The 13,512-nt window shown below is 39.1% G+C and overlaps 1 protein-coding gene across 3 annotated transcripts in view; it reads left to right on the forward strand.

The window, feature by feature from the left end:
- Nucleotides 1-8,011: 8,011 nt before the first annotated feature.
- The window catches only part of UGGT2 (UDP-glucose glycoprotein glucosyltransferase 2), a 138,251-nt gene continuing 132,750 nt past the window's right edge, over nt 8,012-13,512 (forward strand). The window contains exon 1 of one of the 3 annotated variants that reach the window (XM_087814271.1): nt 8,012-8,202. In XM_087814271.1, the coding sequence (XP_087670397.1) occupies nt 8,051-8,202 (152 nt within the window). In that variant the 5' untranslated portion in view covers nt 8,012-8,050. The remainder of the gene's footprint in view (nt 8,203-13,512) is intronic. The other 2 variants (XM_087814269.1, XM_087814270.1) reach the window with 2 other exon arrangements.

Here is a 13,512-nt window from a genome sequence, read left to right on the forward strand (position 1 = left end):
AATTCATCCACCCTAGGGGATGATTCCTGTCAGCTCTCTTTTGTCACCACACTTGTTTAATGCCGATGTGAGGCAGTTTAGTGAGACAGAGAGACATTTTGGTGTCACTCCCATCAATATGCTGATGCAGGAACATCAATATGCTGATACAGGCTCAACTCAATGCCAGCTGGTATTACTATTCAACTCTTCCAGCCTGGCTGAACTAGAGATAAAAATGAAAGCCAAATGCTTAAATATAAATCCAGACAAAACAGTCAAGAAACCAGTAGGCAAAGAGACATCTATTGAGTCAATGGCAGAAATTATTCTGACCTTTTGAATTATAGGATCTTAGAATGTAAATTTTAGGCGAAGATGTGACTTACAGTCCTCAGTAGGATTTCATAAAATTCCACACTAATGTCCCCACTTGTTTGGGAAATGTATGAATAGAAGGCTCTGCTACATGAACACTGAAGTTATAGCAATGAGAAACCTAAAGATGATCTCATAAAGCACCTGTTAATGAAAAAATATGTAATGCATTATAATATGAAGTATTTATAATATATGATAAATATAGAAAACAATAATGCAATTAATTATATAGTTGGATTTTTAGTGTCTACCATGGACTAGATATGCCCAAGGCACTTTATATACATTATTTTATTTAATGTAGTTTTATATACAGTTTTTATGATGTAATACAATGAAATAAAAAATAGTGAGAAGTTCACCTAAGTCCATGCCATTGTTCTTAGAGTTTTTATCTTCTTTCTTGTTTTCTGAGTATCCATAAAGTGCCTACATTGGCAGTTTAATATTCATTATTATAATCACATGTTAAAATATTAACATAATGCACTAAAATACCTAAATCCTGAATCCAGCCCCTCAGTGGCCAACTGTCAGGAAATTTGGCTAAACATAACTGATGTTCTCCAGCCAGGAATAAGGTACCCTCTGATCCATATTTACCTATTGTCTAGCCCACCTCTAAGCTGTTTCTGAGAAGTATTTTCATATCTGTAGAAGGTTCAGGCCCAGGTGTTCTGGATGCCAAATGATTCACAGTGAAAAATCTCTGGGGCGTGAGACCAAAGGGCTAGTCTAGCCGGTGGTTATACAGTTTGGGAAGAGGAAGCAGGACATCTGAGCTAAAGGTATTGGTGTGAAGACAAAAGCCTAAAATACAGGGGAAATGTATAGAAGCCAAGGATGGGTAAAGCAGGGAATTTGTTAAGCGGAATAACCTGCGCCCTCTCAGGATGTGCTCCAGGTCCCTTTTTCTGCCAGTGTAGTTACAACCAGGACTAGTGAATAACCTTTGAGAAGACCAATCAGCTCTTTCAAAATGTACTCTGGCAACTCTAGCTTGGGTTCAGAAATGCAATCACACTAAATTAAAAATAAATGGTATCAGATTAACAATGGAAGGGGAAATAAAAAGAGGGAAGAGAAAACAAAACAATACTGGGCCCAAAGTGGAATGGAGACAAAAATGAAAATAAATGAAAAGGTTTATCAAGTCCGCTAACATTGTAAAACCTCCTCTTACTTTCTCTCCACCTCTCTGCCCCCTTCAATATCTCCATCTGAAACAATATACACAAAAACTTATCTCCTATTTGATCTGCTACTTAAACTGCCTCCATGTTTCTGTTTTCTTTTCCAGATTCCTCCTTCCTAATTCTAGAGCTAAAATATATACATACACTCAGAAGCAGATGAGAAGGTAAATGGGAAGAAAGAATTACTCCAGTCTTCCTTTAGCTAGGCAAGACTGATCAAGTTTTGGGTTTGAAATGAAATAAATTGTTATTTGATTATATTGAGTTGCTGGGCCAGAAGAATTTTTATACCAAAATTACACAAATGACATAAATTTTCTTGGCTCATGATACTTGATACAACTAATTTTAGACAAAGTGATTTTTAGCACTTGCAGCTGCAAATATAACAGATTCACGATAACAATCAGCACTAAATTTTGATATTTTGTTGCTTTAGAATTATAGTATTTTTAAATAAAGGTATTTTTTTTTAATTTACTGCCCTCTGACCTTCAACAGAGCCTTCAACCAATTAAACACACATTATGGTACTTAAATGAGGCTAAAAGAAGCCTACTTACGGCAGACAGTCCATTTCCTGATATTGCCTTCCAAATTTTCCTCTGGCTTCTAGAATCTCACTCCCTCTCATTTCCAAGCTAATTCATTGCCTCAAAATGAAACACTGAAAGTAGGAAGGATACATTGGTACAGCAAACACAGCCAGTTGTCTACACAAATCACTTCACTCCCTAATTCCTTAGTAACAAAATCCCAATTTTGTTGGGGGAAACAGGGAAAATGTGCCCAGCTAAGATCCACAGACATGGAAGCATGGAATAGACTGACAAATCTCAGAGGGAAAGGGGGAGGGTGGGTCAGGAAGAGATTAACCAAAGAATTTACATGCATGTATGCATAACCGTGGGCACAGACCAGACAATAGTGCTGTGAAGGCTATAGCTTGGGGCAGGGGGAAGGGCAGGGGGAGGGAAGGGGGATTGTCAATGGGGGGGAAAAAGAGGACATCTGTAATACTTTCAACAATCAAGATAAATTTTTTTAAAATTACATTGCCAGGCTCTCATTGTGCAAAGTGTGGCCAAGTGGCAGAGAACTAGTTAATGAGAGGTTGGAAGAAGTCATTTGCTAGGACTTTTAAGGAAAGTTTATTAAATATAGCCAAATCAATTTGCACCCTCTGTAACAGTGTCTTAGTATATATGTCCTTTTGTGACTTGCTTTTGCACCGGCATTGTGTTTTTGGGATTCATCTATGTTTGTCTAATAGCTGTGATTCATTTATTGTCACTGCTGATTAGTATTCCATTTTACAAATAAACCACAATTTATTTTGTCACTCTATTTCAGTGAACATTGGAGCTGTGTCCAATTTTTTTGTTATTGTAAACAATAATTCTATAAGCTTTCTTGTATAGGTTTCCTGCAAAACCTTCTTTAGAGCGGGGGTTGGCATACTGTGGCCCAAGTCTCAAATATGTATAGCTTAGGAATTAGAAATGGTTTTTACATTCTTTTAAAAAAACATAAAAGAAGAATATTTTATGATATATGAAAATAGGAAATTCAGTGTCAATAAATAAAGTTTTGGGGGATATATCCATGTCCATTTGTTTACGTATTGCCTGTGGCTGCATTAATGTTACAATGGCAGAGCTGTCATCCATGCCATCTATAGTTCCTTCAAAGTATAGTCACACCATCTATTCTGTGAGGCTTTTCTTGAGATTGCCTCCTCCTTTAATTCCTGTCATATTTATTGTAAAGTGCCAGTCCTTTAGATCTTGTCACATAAAATGCATTTTAATTTACTTTTTATGTACTCTACTACCTTCCCAACCACATGAAACAGTCACTTGGGTTTGAGACCGTGTTTCATGACAAATGTAAAGCAGCTGCTCTATAAATGCTTATTTTTATTGTTGATCATGACAGCACTTTTTAGATGCTTCCCTAGGGACTAAAAAAATTGTGCAGCTTCACAAAGTGCTAGATTTAAACACAGGAAATAATTTTAATGAGAAAATTCAGTAAAGCTGTTTATTTGTTCAGTATGATTTCTTTAAAAATTGTCTTCTGGACTTCCATAGACTTTTATTAACTTTCATCTGTAATGGTTTATTGGCATATGTTTTTATTTCCTTACTATACTGTAAACCTTTTGAAGACATTAACCATTTTATTCATCTCAGTATTTTTCCCAATATATGATACTGTCACCTTCCCATAGATGATACACGACATAGTTTGAATTAATGAGTTTGCACATAACTATACTACCCTCTACCAGAAGATGTAAAAGCAGAACATGTTCTTTGTCTTCCACCATGTTTCAATCTTGTGTGTTTTGTTGAAGAAACAAAACAAATAAATGCATGATTATAAAATACAGGCCACATATGTAAGTATAGAAGGTTGTTGCTAAATAGCAGATTTCAAGTTCTTATATCATCCTATATGATTGATTTAAAATTATATATCTCACATACTTAATTTACTATTTGAAAGTCACTGTAATAAACTACACTCAAAAAGTTCCATCAGATTTACCTGGAGTTAGCCATTTGTGAGGTATTTGTAATCTATTTTAAAATATACAAACTTACAAAAAATTTAGTGACACTAAAGTAAATGAAACTAATCCACTACTCACTTGGTTATGATTTTAGTGTAATCTCACCTAGGGATTTTTTTACTTAAGTCAATAAATTCTTTCAACTGGAATAAAGAGTAGGACACTTTCATATATTTCATATATTCAAAGTTAAAAGGGAGAATAGGCTGTTTCTTACAGTGAGGGAAACCTCGAAGCCCTACAGAGTGATAGTTTTAAAAAGCCACTTCTGCTGTGAGACTTTACTCAGGTGGAGAAAATTAAAGCTTTATTATATTACATGATAACTTGACAGTAACTTTATCCTCACATAGCACCACTATTTTCATTAAATAAACACAGTGCATGCTTTATCTAAAAAAATTCTAGATAATTTATTCTATTAAACACAATCTTATTATAAAGCGCTCATTAATCACTTCTTCCACATACAATGAAAACTGCTATCATCATCAATTTTCATTCATATTACCCCAACATGAATAACTCTGAATAACATTTTGCTAAAAACGTAGTAAAGTACCATTGTGTTCCTGAATTATATTTGCTTCATAGCCAATCTGTGCTCAAGGATTATTGATAATGGACTTTAGAATGCTTTGCTGCTCCACTAACTTGAATAACCTTTGCTGAGTTACTCAATTTTTGCATTTTAATTTTTCTATCTGTGCACAGACATGACTTATAAAAGAGACCTTAATGTTGGTTCAAAACCTCTGAAGTTCCCCTGATGAAATTTGAAACTGCACCTGTACGCAGTGGGCAAAGAGACCAAAGAAAGAGGCAAGGCACTCCAGATTGGTAGGTGGCAGGTTTAATGAACAAGAGAATGTATGTATACGAGGCTTGTCTTGGCAGCTGTAAGACAAGTAGATCTTTGCACCCACCGCCAGAATCTGAAGAGTTTATATAGAGGTTTTAATGGGGTTCAGCCACATGTACAGTCCAGATGGTCTCAATAACATTGCTCTCTCCTAGTGTGGAAAATGTGGGTGGAATGTACAGTATATTCCAAGGACAGGAGACAGGGGAAGGAGCCTCTGAGTGGCTAACCAACCTGCAGTCACATCCTCTCTCAATGTGTCCCTTAACCTCTGAATGTCATCCAGTCCTACTACCTTTTGTCCTGCAGATAATGAAACAAGCCCAGGGACGACCAATTTTCAGAATATTTCAAACCCACTTAGATTTCTAGGAAAATACTATGTAAGCTAAAATGTATAATTATGTAAATAAATGACCCTGAATTAAATTAATTTCATTCTTTTTAAAAGAGAAATGCAGCATGCCTCACTATTCTAAATTCAAATAACCTACAACAAATATTAGCATATATTTTAGTAGTGCCCTTTAATAGTATATTTGGATGAGGTTTTTTTTTAATCCTCACTGATATGCTTCCACTGATTCTAGAGAGAGAGGAAGGGAGAGGGAGAGAGAGAGAAACATTGATGGGTTGCCTCTCATGCGCACCCTGATCAGGGACTGAACCAGCAACCTGGGTATGTGCCCTAACTGGGAATGGAATCCAAGACCCTTGGGTGGATGGGATGATGCTCTAACCAACTGAGCCATACCAGCCAGGGCTATTTGTGTGACTTTCAATAGGAAAGTCATTTCTTTTTTTTTCTTTTTTTAAAATTTTTAAAATTTCAGAGAGGAAAGGAGAGGGAGAGAGAGAGATAAAAATATCAATGATGAGAGAGTCATTGATCGGCTGCAGCCCGCAACCTGGGCATGTGCCCTGACCAGGAATCGAACCCTGATCGACTGGATCCTAGGTCGACGCTCAACCGCTGAGCCACGCCCTGCCGGGCGGAAAGTAATTTCTTAAAGATTTGCAACCCATCAGATAAATGCTAACATTTAAGATATTCACTGTCAATATTTTATTTCCTTCATCTTACAATTTCAGTCAAAAATTTAGTCCAAAAATAAGTGGAAATGAGGAATCAATTAAATACTTGTTAAAAATTCATAATACATTTTTGTGTTATGCTCTATGGATAGAAATGAAACTCCTCACTCATCTGCCTGAGCTTGCTGCCTACCTATCCATAAAACAAGGAAACAAGGACTCTTCAATATTTATTGAGCCTCAATAACATGTACTGTGCTAGGTTCTGCAAGGGATGCTAAAAATGAATAAGGCATGAGCCCGCGGGGAATATACCATCTCTAGTAGAAGAAATAAATAAATATTGTATTCAAATTCTAAAATTCGAATTATAAGTGGTATTTGACAGTTAAAAAAAGAACTTATGAGAATTTAAAGGAGGGATAGATAATACCAAGTAGGAGAAGCCAGAAAATGAAGGCTATACTGAGGAAGTGAGACCTGACTAGAATTTACAGAGCAAGGTCTTCTAAGGAAAGGTATATAGTAAGCACATGAGAGGAAATGTAAAGCTGAAGTGCAAACACTTTGGCAGCTTCAAGATTCCCTATAGGGCAAGGAAGTAACGGGCGGGGAAAAATGAATGGATCGGTACACTCCCTAAACTATTTTTCCTAGCTCCTGCTTCTCTTTACCATGTATTTTAATATTTATAATAAATTTACTCTCTTCTGAATAGGAAAAGAATTATTCCTGGCTAGGAGCCAGAATCTTGAGGCTTCACTTCTACCCAGTTTTTTAAAAAAAGAAAAAAAAGAAAAAAAGCACAACTTAATACTTTGCTTGATGAATCATTTGTACTGGAAAACCATTTAACTCTGTTGCGAGGTTTTTGTCTTTGAGCCTGATGTAGTAAAATGCGTGAGTTTTTAGGTCAGCCAGTCCTTGGTTGAAATCGAGACTCAATCACAGTATGTGTGATTTTGGCTGATAATAACAAATGCAACTAGCAGTTTTCTATGCATTTCACCTGTAATCCTCTAAACCAGCTCTTCTCCATCGTCTCAAACTTTAATGCGCACAAATATCACCTGCGATTCCTGTTAATCTGGGGATTCAGATTCAGTAGCTTTGGGGTGGGACCTGAGAGTCTGCATTTCTAATGAGGTTACAGGTGATGCTCCTCTTTGGACCACTTTTTGAGTACAAAGGCTAGACCCATGAACCCCAGGCATCAGTATCAGCACCACCTGGGAACTTATTACACGTGAAACGCAAACTGTGAGACCCCCACACCAGACCTACTAAATCAGAAACACTGGGATGAGGCCCAGCACGCTGTGTTTCAACAAGCCCTCCAAATGATGCCACTGGTTTCCGACACGATTACAGAACTCCGATCACCGATCACCGGAGGAGGGGAGCGAGAAGTGTTAAACACTATTGATGCCCAAATCTCAATCCCAGAGTCCCCTGCAATAGTGCGTGGTGTCGCCTGGGCATGCGGCTTTCTAAAAGCTCTCTACCAGGTGACTCTTAATATGCAATACAATTTGAGAAACCGTGAGCTAGGTGCTTGAACTTTGCTAGGCCTCATTTTCCGCGTGTGCAAACGTGGATACTATCCACGCTGGTTCCTGCCTTCGTTTCCAGATTTTGGCATTTCCAGCCAGCCGTAGTTGGCCGCAATCCCAGTTCGGTCTCGGGGAGCCAGCCTCCCCACCCGATGTCCCACAGCCCGTCCGCTGTCCGAGACCCGGTCACAGACCCGCCTGAGCATCAGCCACGTGGCTCTACGTTCCCGCACCGCCCGCACCTACGTGGCTCGGTCCTGCCGGAGTCGGGCGGCGGCGGAGACGCGGACGGCGCCGGAGCTGGACGCGCATGCGCCCGGTACACGCCAGACCCGCCGGAATAACGGACTCCAGCTCCCCCCACCGGAAGTGGGCGACGGCGCGTCGGGAGGAGCCGGCTGTAGCGTGGCGGCTGCGGGCTTGTCCGTCTCCGGGTCCGAGCGGCTCGCGCTTCCCTCTTCGCGTCATGGCAAAGGCGGCCAACGCGGTGCCGCTGCTCCTGGGCTCCACGACGCTGTGGCTCTCGGTGCTCCGCTTCGGGACGGCCTCCGCTCCCAAGGCGGTGACGGCTCACTTGGCCGCCAAGTGGCCCGAGACCCCGCTGCTGCTGGAAGCCAGGTGGGTGCGGGCTGGACACTCCGCGGAGTCCGGCGCGGAGGGGGGGCCCGGCGGGGTTGGGGGCGCCCCGCGCCCCTGGCGGCTTCTCGGAGCCGCCCTTGCCCCGCCGCTCCAGGCGCCCTGGTGCTCGACCCTCGGAGCATCACCTCCGCCCCTGCCGCGCCGTGCGCGGCGCTCCGCAAGTCCGTTCCCCCGCGGTTCATACTTTGCCTCGCCCGCGGTTTGTAAAACTTCGGGACTTTTGTTTAATTCGTTTGGAATTTATTAACACTTACGAAAGAAAAGAAAAGGAAGAATGGGTGGTAGAGTGTGGCGTTTACTGCAAGCACTTCAGTCAATGTGGGCAGTTCTCGTGAAACCGTACTCGCGGCACCTCGGAAGGCTTCCTGTGCCCGAGACAGCTGCCCACGTTATCTTCTCCCCTGGAATTAGTTCATAAGGTATCACTTACTGTGCAGAAGCAAAACTTGTTGCTATTAAATTTTGCTCTTAGTATTCCAGTCTACAGAATTTAAAAGTTCTTTAGCCGGCATGAAGTTTTAATGCCACTTGCTTTTGTCATTTCACCAAAGCAAGTTTATGGTACTGAAAAGGGACTCCATCACCTCACATTACAGTGCATATGTAAGATACTAACACAGTTCTTTTTAACTGAGGTATAATTGACATGTGACATTATATTAGTTTCAGGTGTCCGACATAATGATTTACTATTTGTATTGTGATCACAGTAAGTTTAGTTACATGTCACCATAGTTACAAATTTTTTTTTCTTATGACGAGAACTTTTAAGATCTCTTAGCAATTTTCAGATATGAAGTGCAGTATTAACTGTAGTCACCATGCTGTACATTGCATCCCTTGAATTATTTTATAACTGAAAGTTTGTACCTTTTGACCAACTTCACCCATTTCACTCACCTGGCCCCCCAATCTGTTCTCTATTTGGGGGAGGGGGAATTCCACACATAAATGAGATCATACAGTATTTGTCTTTCTCTGTCTGACTTCGCTTAGCAAAATGTCCTAAAGGTCCATCCATGTCGTCCCAAATAGCAGAATTTCCTTTTTTAAACTGCTGAATAATTTTTCAGTGTGTGTGTATATGGCACAATCTTTTTATCCATTCATTCACCTATGGACAGTTAGCTATTGTAAATAATGCTGCAATGAATATAGGGGTGCATATATCTTTGAGTTAGTATTTTTGTTTCCTTTGGATACCCAGAAGTGGACTTACTGTATTCTCATGGTAAGTTTTCATTTTTTGAGGAACCTCCATACTCTTTTTCCATAGTGGCTGCACCAATTTACATTCCCACCAACCTTGTACAAGGGTTCTTTTTTCTCCACCTCCTTGCCAGTATTTATCTTTTGTCTTTTTGATGATTGCCATTTTATAACAGGTGTGAGGTGCTATATCATTGTGGTTTTGATTTGCATTTTCCTGATATTAGTGATGTTGAGCACCTTTTCATGTCCCTGTTGGCCATCTGTATGTCTTTGGAAAAATGTCTCTCAGATCCCCTGACCACTTTTTAATCGAATTGCTTGCATGTTTTTTTATGTTGCGTTGTATGAATTATTTACATATTTGAGATACTAACCCCTTATCACATACATGATTTGCAAAAATTTTCTCCCATTTGGAAGGTTGCCTTTTCAGTTTGTTGATTATTTCCCTTGCTGTGTAGAAGCTTTTTAGTTCGATGTTGTCATACTTGTTTATTTTTGCTTTTGTTGCTTTTGCTTTTAGTATCAAATCCAAAAAATATCACCAAGACCAATGTTAAGGAGCCTTCTGCTCATGTTTTTTTTTCTAGGAGTTTTATGGTTTCAGGTCTTATGTTCAAGTCTTTAATCCATTTTGAGTTAATTTTTGTGTATGGTGCTAAACAGTGATCCAGTTTCATTCTTTTGTGTGTGGCTGTCCAGTTCCAACACCATTTATTGAAGAGACTGTCCTTTCCCCTGTATATATACTTGGCTCTTTTGTTATAAGTTAGCTCACCATACAGGGATGGGCAAAACTAGATTTACAGTAGTAATACAAATAAATAATACAATAATAATACAATAATAACCTGTTTTGCATACTCAACAATTGTTTTGCCCACCCCTCTGTATGTGTGGGTTTATTTATGGTCTCTATTTTGTTCCAGTGATTTTTGTGTCTATTTTTATATCAATATCATACTGTTTTAGATTATTATAGCTTTGTAATATAGTTTGAAATCAGGAAGCATGATACCTCCGGCTTTGTTCCTCTTTCTCAAGATTGCTTTGATTATTCAGTCTTTTGTAGTTCCATACAAATTTTAGGATTGGTATATTTTTGTGAAAAGTGCCATTGGAATTTTGATAGAGATTGCATTGAATTTGTAGGTTGCATTGTGTTATATGAACACTTTAACAATATTAATTCTACCAATTCATGAACACAGACTATCTTTCCATCTTTTTGTGGGTCATCAGTTTCTTTCATCAATATTTTATACTTCTTAGGGCACAAGCTTTTCACCTCCTTGGTTAAATTTATTTCTAGGTATTTTATTCTTTTTGATGCAATGATTAATGAGGTGGTTTTCTCAATTTCTCTTTCTAGTGGCTTGTTATTAGTGTATAGAAATGCTACAGGTTTTTATATATTGATCTTTGTCTCCTGCTGCTTAACCGAATTGTGTTATTAGTTCTCTGCAGCTTAACCGAATTGTGTTATTAGTTCTAACAGTTTTTTGTGTGGAGTCTTGGATTTTCCATGTATAATATCATGTCATCTGCAAAGAGTGACAATTTTATTTCTTCCTTTCCAATTTTTTTTTTTTTAACATATCCTTATTGACTTCAGAGAGAGGAAAGGGGGGGGGGAGAGAGAGAGCCATTGATTGGCTGCCTAGCCCGCAATCCGGGCATGTGCCCTGACTGGGAATCGAACCCCGATCTCCTGGATCCTGGGTGGATGCTCAACCGCTGAGCCACACCCGGCCAGGCTTCCTTTCCAATTTTGATGCATTTTATTTTATTCTTTGACCTAATTGCTCTGGCGAGGTCTTCCAATACTATGTTGACTAAAAGTTGCAAGAGTGGGCATTTTTTTTTTCTTGTTCCTGGTCTTAAAGGAGAAGCTTTTAGCTTTTCACCATTGAGTATGATCTTAGCTGTGGGCTTGTCATATATGGCCTTAATTATGTTGAGATATGTTCCCTCTCTACTCACCTTGTTGAGAGTATTTATCACAAATGGGTGTTGATTTTTGTCACCTGCTTTTTATGCATCTATTGAGATGATCATAGGATTTTTATCTTTCATTTTGTTAGTGTGGTTTATTGTATTGATTGGCGGATGTTGAACCATCCTTCCATCCCTGGAATAAATTTCACTTGATCATGGTGTATGACCCTTTTAATGTGTTGTTGAATTCAATTTGCTAATATTTTGCTGAGGGTTTTGGCAACTATTTTATCAGGAATATTGGTCTGTAATTTTCTTGGGGTGTCCTTGTCTGGTTTTGGTATGAGGGTAATGCTAACCTTGTAAAATGAGCTTAGGAGTGTTCCTTCCTCTTCTGTTTAGGAAGGACTAGTATTAATTCTTCAAATATTTGGTAGAATTCACCAGTGAAGCTCTCTGGTTCCTGACTTGTTTGTTGGGAGGTTTTTGATTACTGATTCAATCTTCTTACTAGTTATCAGTCTATTCAGATTTTCTGTTCCTTCCTGATTTAGTCTTGGTAGGTTGTATGTTTTTAGGGACTTATCCATTTCTTGTAGATTGTCCAGTTTGTTGGCATATAGTGTTTATAGTAGTACTGTTTTTAAAAATACATATCTATTGATTTCAGAGAGAGAAAAGGAGAGGGGAAGAGAGAGATAGAAACATCAATGATGAGAGAGTCATTGGTCACCTGCCTCCTGCACATCCCCCACTGGGGATCCAGCTTGCAACCCGAGTATGTTCCCTGACCAGGAATCGAACTTTGATCTCCTGGGTCATAGGTCACTGCTCCACCACTGAGCCACGCCAGCTGGGCTATAGTAATATCTTATGATCCTTTGTATTTCTGTGGTATTAGTTGTAATAAAAGTTTTATTGAAAAAATTATTCTAGGTTATAACGTGTCCCCTTTTTCTATATTTTCCCCAATTTTTCCCAGAGCTTACATGGATCTGCTCTCATACTCAGTTCCAAATCAGTTGAACTTCTTTCAATCTTAGACTGGTAGTTACTGTGTCCCAATTTCTTGCCCTAAGAGTCTTAGAGGTGGAACTCCTGTTGGATGCTCCTTAAGGTTCTTCACAATCTAGTCTCAGTCTGATGTAACAACCTTATCATTTGTAGTGAGTTGAATGGAAACACCCAAAAAGATATGCCCACATTTTAACCCCTGGAACCTGTGAATTTTACCTTATTTGGGAAAAGGATCTCTGCAGATGTGATTAAGTTAAGGATTTTGAGACAGGATCATTATGGATTATCTGGATGGGCACTAAATTCAATGCTCTTATAAGAGAGAAGAGGAAAAGGCACAAAAGAAGGAGAAGGCTCTGTGAACAGAAGCCAAGATTGGGTAGCCACAAACCAAGGAGCACTGGAAGCTTCCAGAAGCTGACACAGGCAAGGAAAGATTCTCCCCTAGAGCCTTTAGACAGTGTTGACCCATCAACACCTTGATTTTGGACTTCTGGCCCTAGAACTCTGAGATAGTTTCTGTTATTTGAAGTCACTTTTTCAGTAATTTCTTACAGCAGCTGTAGGAAATTAATACAGACTTGGAACCTTGAAATGGAGTGTTGCTGTAACAAACACCTAAGAAGGCATTTATTGCATTTGAATTAGGCAGAAGCTGGAAGAGTTTAAAGAAATGTAGTAAAGGAAGCCTAATTGCTTTGAGGAGACTGTTGGCAGAAATATGGACATTAAAGGTGATTTCTTTAAGGACTTAAAAGAAAGCGAGGAACACAGTAGATAAAGCGTCTGTCATCTTAGAACATCAAAGGCACTCTTACAGGGCTTGGAAGGAAATGAGGGACATGTTACTGGAAACAAAGAAGGATGACCCTTGTTATTATATAATGACAGAAAACTGGCTGAATTGGACTCTACAGTTGTATGGAATAGGGATCTTAGCTGGATAGTTAGCAGAAGAGATTTCCAAGCAAAGTATTAAAGCTGCCATCTGGTTTCTCCTTGCTGCTTATCATAAATGCAGGAGGAAAGAAATTGAAGAAGGAACCATTAAGGAAAAAGAAAAAGCACTTGATCATTTGGGAGGTTCTTAGTCTATCCAGATTGCAAAGAATACTAAAATCA

This window comes from Miniopterus natalensis, chromosome 2, assembly GCF_054644295.1.
Source record: "Miniopterus natalensis isolate mMinNat1 chromosome 2, mMinNat1.hap1, whole genome shotgun sequence".
NCBI classification, from domain to species: Eukaryota; Metazoa; Chordata; class Mammalia; order Chiroptera; family Miniopteridae; genus Miniopterus; species Miniopterus natalensis.